We start from the raw sequence: 7409 nt of genomic DNA, 5'->3' as shown, positions 1-7409 counted from the left end.
TGGACCCTAGGGACACACTGGAGGGAGGAAGTCAGAGAACGAGAGGGAAGGGGTGAGGAGAGTGGCACACACCACCCCAGGATAGACTTCCTTTCTTCTTGTCCCCATTTATGCCATGGGATTCAAGTGTCCCACCCCCACTTGCTTAGAGTGCATAGGGTCAGTGGACAGTGAACACAGCTGGGGAGGACAAAGAGAGCTGTCCCTTAAGGCATCACTGGAGCACTTTGGCCCCTGTGCAACACAACCCAGTGGGGCTGGAGTGGGGGTCAGAGATACCTCTTTCACCTCTAAAGAGGCAGAAAGCTGCGCCGCGCCTCCGTGGTTCCCCGTGCCACCCGCCTCCCCAGTCTTAGGATAAAGAGACATTCAGTCTTATCGAGCAAGCAGGTGCACTCTTGGAGTCCAAGGAACTCGGGAGGGCGATGCCATGACACACACCAGGTTGTGGAGGGCCCCCGCAAAGCTGAAAGGAGGCACAGTGGGCACGGGTGTGCGCGTGTAGGGGGTGTTACTGTTTCTGTCAAAGACTTGCCAGATGTGGGGGGGGGCGCGTACCAGGCGCCAACCTTCCCCCATCACACCACGAGCACCCATCCTCTGAATGTTCAGGAGAGCGGATCCCATTGGCTGCCACAGTCGGTTGTGTTTGACTGGCCAATGAGGAAGGTCCTTCGCGGAAGAGGGCCATACAGAGAATTTGAGAGGGGGGAAAACTAGTGGTGGCAGCTCCAGCAAAAGGGGAGGGCACTAAGGACATGGCATAAACCCCTTAGAGCCTGGGTCTCTGAGACCTTCATAGAGTCAGAATGGCAGAATTTCAAATGGAATTGAAAACTTTAAGGAGAGTTTACAACCCCCTGCAAAGAGAATGTAGAACAAAGTGGTTGGGTCTAATTTGCCAGAAACCTAGATTATGCTTGGAAGATGATAAATGAACATAACTTTTTTATGGTATCATAAGGCAGTTTCCCAAGGCTTACTAAGCATCGCACAACTTAGTCAAGACCTGTATTTCGTTTCCCAAAAGTGACTTTCAGGTTGAGCATTTGTATGAAATCAACTAAAATTAAATACAAATTGCATGCAGTAAAGTAAAGATCACCCATTTATTTATTTTTTTTAGGACTTTATCTCTGTCCCACACATTTCATAGGTGAAGGTAGCACTAACATGCCAATAGCATCAACATATATTGTTGATGCCATCAAAGTCAGGGATTTCAGCAGCAAACAGGAGCTTGCCATCTTGCATGTGAAACTGATCTATAGCAAGAGACAAATGTGACCAAATCCATTTCCACTAAGAAAAAAAGCAATTCAGTGCCTCAATGATATGTCTGGAAGCCAACTGGAATGTGATTGCTCAGCCAGGTTCAAGTTACTCAAAATACAGTCTCCTAATTAATAATCTTAGTTAGGAGATGTATTTATAGTCCTTTATCATACATGTGGGTCACCCATTTCTAAAACCCTTGATTATACTATTCAATATTTAAACTATCCGGGGGCAGGAGAGATAGCACAACAGTTAAGAGCACTGGCTGCTCTTGCAGAGGACCCAGGTTTGATTCCCAGCACCCACGTTTCAGCCAAAAACGATCCTTAATCCCAGTTTTGCTGGATTGACGCCCTCTTCTGACTTCCGTGGGCATTGCATGACATGGGTGCACTAATATACATGCAGGCAATATACTCATAAATAAAAATTTTAAAAATAATTTAAAAAAACTATCCAGAGAAGGATTTAATCTTTGTTGGCTAATGCAAGACCATCATTGTGGATACTAATTATCATAGTGTCGTGTATTAATCATCATTGTACAGTACTTTTGTTTTTCAATTGTTTGCTTATTACATAATAGAAACTATTACAGGATCATTTCTTGCAAAAGGTTAATGCCTCTGGTGATCTATACCCATGAAGAGTAACTGTAAAAATAAGGTAGAGAGGCTAGGGATGTAGCTCAGCTGATACAGTGCTTGTTTAAAATGAACGAAGCCCTGGAGGGGTAGAGGAAGGAGAATCAGAAGTTTAAGATTATCCTTGACTGTATAGTGAATTTGAGGCCAGCTTAGGGCTACAGCAGACTCTGTCTCAAAAAAATGAGGGGAGGTAACTCAACTTGACACGACCTTTACATATAGTGTAAGAGGTTTTGACAACTAGAATTAATGATATAAAAACTAAGCATGTGGTGGCGCAGGCCTTTAATCCCAGCACTCGGGAGGCAGAGGCAGGCAGATCTCTGAGTTCAAGGCCAGCCTGGTCTACATAGTTCCAGGACAACTTGGGCTACAGGGAGACCCTGTCTCAAAAAGACCAAAAAAAAGACCAAAGAACCCTAAGTATTATACCTCTCTAACATTATTCGGATGCATGCTTCTGGCAAAAATTTGTCACCAGGTCGACCTTTGTAGGGTTGAAACTTTAATTTCTAAAAATGTGACATTTTAGAATGGGTTCTTTGATCTAATGAAGCATTTGTTACTTCATACTTTTGGAATTAGTTTGATGGATATATTGCTACAGCAAAAAGGTAAAACAGTTTTTAATGAAAAGGACAAGAAAGCTACCCTATTGCACCTATCACAAATAATTAAATGTGTTTTGTACTGACTTTTGTGTTAGTTGTGCATTTTTAAATTGTTTATAATATATTCTGTTGTTTCACAGTTGCACCTATCATATTAACAGTGTTTCCCAAAGAAGCCTGCTTTATCAGCAGATATGATCAACTTTGAATTAAACCAATTCATGTTTATCATTAGCTTTTATGATTAATTTGCTGTTCTAAGAGATTGGGTCTTTTGGTATTATCTACCCTGGTCCCAAATTGCTGGGCTCAAGTGATCCTCCTGCCTCAGACCCTCAGTCTGTTTTTTTTGTTTTTTTGTTTTTTTTGTCTTTTTGAGACAAGGTCTCCCTGTAGCCCCAGCTGACCTGGAACTCGTTATGTAGACCAGGTTGGCCTCGAACTCACAGAGATCTGCCTGCCTCTGCCTCCTGAGTGCTGGGATTAAAGGCATGTGCCACCACACCCAGCTATTATTTTTTTTTAAATGTCTTCAGAGATTGGAGAGATGGCTCAGTGGTTAAGAGCATTGGCTGTTCTTGCAGAGGACCCAGGTTCAATTCCCAGCACCCTACATGGCAGCTAACAAATGTCTGTAACTCTAGTTCCAGGGGATACGATGCCCTCTTTGACCTCCACGGGCATTGCATGACATGGGTGCACTTACCTACATGCAGGCACATACACATAAAATAAAAGTAATAAAACCGGTGTGGTGGCACATACCTTTAATCCCAGCACTCAGGAGACAGAAGCAGGCAGAACTCTGTGAGTTTGAAGCCAGCATGGTCTACATAGCGAGCTCCATCCAGACCAGTTGGGGCTACAGGGAGACCCTGTCTCAAAAACAAAAAATATCATTAATCAGCAATATCTATAACATGTTTAGGAGAGCAAATATATTGATCTTATTCTGGAATTGATATTGTCTTTTAAATTTTATTTAGTATTTTTATTTTTATTTATTTATTTTTTGGTCTTTTTGAGACAGGGTCTCCCTGTAGCCCAAGCTGTCCTGGAACTCACTATGTAGACCAGGCTGGCCTTGAACTCACAGAGATCTGCCTGCCTGTCTCCCGAGTGCTGGGATTAAAGGTGTGCGCCACCACACCCAGCTTATTTATTATTTTTATGTGTATGAGTATATTGCCTGCATGTGTGTAAGTGCACTCAAATGGTGCAATGCCCTTGGAGTCAGAAGAGGGCATTGGATTCCCCTGAAACTGGAATTACAGACAGTTGTTAGCAACCATGTGGGTGCTGGGAATTGAACCCAGGTCCTCTGCAAGAGCAGCCAGTGCTCTTAACTGCTGAGTCACCTCTCCAGACCCCAGAATTGCTATTTTCAATATTTATCTTCCGAAGCAGATCTAAGTTTTTTTTAAAAAAGTCACTCATGGGGGCTGGAGAGATTTCTCAGTGGTTAAGAACACTGACTGTTCTTGCAGAAGACCTAGGTTCAAATCCCAGCATCCACATGGTAGCTAACAACTGTCCATAACTCCAGTTCCAGGGGATCCAACAGCCTCTTCTGTCCTCCACAGGCATTGCACGACATGGGTGCACTTACATACATGCAGACGTAACACTCATATACATAAAATAAAAATAATAAAACATTTTAAAAATAAATGTCACTCATTACTTGTATTTTGTTGTTTTTTGAGACAGAGTCTCAAGCTCAGGCTGGCTTTAATCTCACTATGTAGCTGAGGATGACCTTGAATTCCTGATCCTCCTACCTCTGCCTCCCAAGTGTTGGCAGTACATGTGTGTGACACTGTCTCTGGCCTCATTACTTGCAGTTTTAAACACTGACCTTATCTGCTGAATGTATAAATAAGGTAATTTCAGGTCATTGTCATGCAATGAACATTGCTTTCCTAGGTTAAAGTTCCTAAAAGAGTGTCTTTGTAATTCAGTCCCTTATTGCTCTTCTACCAAGAAAAGACAAATGTAATTTATGCACGTACAAAATTAGGAGCAACTTCTTTTGACAGTTCAAGTTTGGCCACATCACACTTACCTGACCTTATCACATGCCATCTGTCACTGTCCCCTGAAAATGTGCTGAATTTTGTTTCTACTATCTCCAGGCCCTTTTTTGTAGTGCTGGGAATTGAACCCAGGACCTTGCAATGTGAGGAGGCAAGCACTGCCTCTGAGCTACACCCCAGCCTCTTTTTTTTTTTTTTTTGGTCTTTTTGAGACAGGGTCTCCCTGTAGCCCCAGCTGTCCTGGAACTCACTATGTAGACCAGGCTGGCCTTGAACTCAAAGAGATCTGCCTGCCTCTGCCTCCCGAGTGCTGGGATTAAAGGCGTGTGCCACCACGCCTGGCCCTAGCCTCTTTTTTTTGAGACAGTCCCATTATATTGTTCAGGCTGGTCTCTAACTCATGATTGCCTTCCATGTGCGTTCACCTTCTGAAATGCCATTCTGTCTTCTCCTTCATTATTTGAAATTTACTATGCCTCTTTCAAGGCACAGCCCAAATAACACTTCTACATTAAGTTTTCCCTTAACAAGTCCATCCCAAACTCCCCTCTTACACTGGCTCTGCATCAGATATTTATTTATTTATTATTTACTTTTTGATCAATTGATTGATTGGTGTTTTCCAGACAGGGTCTCCCTGTAGCCCCAGCTGGCCTGGAACTCACTATGTAGACCAGGCTGGCCTTGAACTCACAAAGCTCCGCCTGCCTCTGCCTCCCTAGTGCTGGGACTAAAGGTGTGTGCCACCGCACCCTGCTTGCATCAGATATTTAAATGACCAATAGATTTCATTTACCCCACTTGTCACTGATCACTTCCTATAGTTTTCATAGTCACTGAAGCCCCTGTTCAATAGCAAGAGGCAAGGTCTCACCAGGTTGCCTTGACTGGCCTGGTACTCACTATGTAAACCAGGCTGGCCTCAAACTTACTAGGTCTTTACCTGCCTCTGCCTCCCGAGTGCTGGGATGACAGGGTTATGCCAATACATGCAACTTCAGTAAGTAGTTCTTATATTAATATTTATTTATTTATTTATTTATTTTGGTCTTTTTGAGACAGAGACTCCCTGTAGCCCCAGCTGTCCTGGAACTCACTATGTAGACCAGGCTGACCTTGAACTCACAGAGATCCACCTGCCTCTGCCTCCCGAGTGCTGGGATTAAAGGCGTGCACTACGACGCCCGGCCATATTAATATTTAATTCAAATATGTTTAGTTTGTTAGAGACCGGGTCTCACTATGTAGCTCTGGTTAGCCTGTAACCCATTACCGTACACACCAAGCTGGCCGTCAACTCTCAGAGATCTTCCTGCCCCTGCCTCCGGAGTGCTGGAATTAAAGGTGAGTGCCACCACGCCTAACTGTAAATCAGCATCGTAGGAGAGCAAAACACTTATTTGCATTCAGTAGCTCGCGATTTCTTCCACAACTTTCTAAGTCCTGCTTAGGATTTCTCTCATAGAAAATCTGTGAGGCACAAACTTTTTGTCAGCCTTCTGTTTTCAAGCAGGAAAGTGTTAACAGCATGAGACTGTTCACAGCACTTCGCACAGCACATAAAAATGATAACGGGAAAGAAAAAAAAAGGGGGAAAGAACATAGGAAAGCTGGGTTACATGGGAAAGTGCCAGTGCAAAAGACAGAAAGTGTATTCCAGATCCTGAAAAAGATAGAAATGTATTTAGGATCTAGGAAGTCAGGTGTGGCTACTTGGACTCCGGGAAAGACTGAAATTGAGCCACAAGAAGAGAATCAGGAAGGATTAAGTGCCAGGTAGCCAGTGGCCTAAAACAGAAAAAGTCAAGTTGGGGTTCTGGAGTTGGTTTTCGTTGGTCCTTATGACCGACCCTGCAGCAGCACCAACCACAGCCGCCAGGCACAAGTCTTTCCTAGGACAGGTTTCCAAAGCGGCTCAACTCATTGCACCAGCCCTAACCCGGGAAACTTGCTAACTCGGAGGCGGGGCCTCGCAAAGCGTGTGGGCAGCTATACGCATGCGCAAATCACCTTACTGTGGGACCAATCGCATTGCGGCGCTGAGTGCTACGCCTGCGCAGTACGTCTCCAGCTGCAGTGCCTTTTCCCGGCTCTAGCGGGTCGGTTTCTCTATCCAATGTCCACTCAGGCCTGGGGGGAGGAGCCTGCGTAGTGTGCGTGTGACGGGAGGGGTGCGGGCCCGAGCCCGTGGTGTTTGACCCGTTGGTTGGTGTGTGAGGAGAAAAGGAGCAGGAGATCCGGGATCGCGGTTGCCAAAATGTTGCGGTGTGGCGGCCTCGCGAGTGCTTTCAAGCAAAAACTGGTGCCCTTGGTGCGGACGGTGTGCGTCCAGAGTCCGAGGCAGAGGAACCGGCTTCCAGGTGACTGGCTGACCCATCCGGGCACCCCCTTACCTTACCTAAAAGTCCAACGGCCTAGGTGCCATAGGCTCCCCGTGCCTCGCCGAGCTCCCCCATCCGTCCCAAAACGTCCCCCTCACAGTTGCGAGAATTCTGAGTTGGCGGGATACGAATCCCGAGTGTGCACGTGTGCCGACCTGACCTTCAGGAGATTGAACCCCACGGGTCAGCGTAGGCCTTCTTATGGGAGGGTTTGCTGATCAGAGATAACATAACGACAGGCCACCTCATATTATCCATCGCTGCCACCCTGTCACCCACACCTCGCCCTTTTAAAGCAACGAGGTCAGGTGGACCGTGTTGCCATTTATGATTGTGAGACAGTCCTATGCGCAAAGTTTCTCCTGGAAATGAGATTATCACCTCACTGTGCCTTTCCAACCCCAGATCAGAGCTAGAGGTTTGGATGCCCGGCCAAATGGAAAGTACACCAGACCC

At 45.4% G+C, this 7409-nt stretch overlaps 1 protein-coding gene across 2 annotated transcripts in view; it reads left to right on the top strand.

Annotated features, from left to right (window-relative positions):
* Positions 1-6728: 6728 nt before the first annotated feature.
* Positions 6729-7409, top strand: part of Aifm1 (apoptosis inducing factor mitochondria associated 1) — a 46714-nt gene continuing 46033 nt past the window's right edge. Inside the window, exon 1 of one of the 2 annotated variants that reach the window (XM_008826720.3) lies at positions 6729-6932. In XM_008826720.3, the coding sequence (XP_008824942.1) occupies positions 6830-6932 (103 nt within the window). In that variant the 5' untranslated portion in view covers positions 6729-6829. The remainder of the gene's footprint in view (positions 6933-7409) is intronic. The other variant, XM_017796523.2, reaches the window with a different exon arrangement.

Source organism: Nannospalax galili, unplaced genomic scaffold, assembly GCF_000622305.1.
Source record: "Nannospalax galili isolate Female #2095 unplaced genomic scaffold, S.galili_v1.0 scaffold371, whole genome shotgun sequence".
Classification (NCBI taxonomy): Eukaryota; Metazoa; Chordata; class Mammalia; order Rodentia; family Spalacidae; genus Nannospalax; species Nannospalax galili.
Note: the sequence above shows the minus strand (reverse complement) of the source record. Positions and strands in the feature narration are given on the sequence as shown.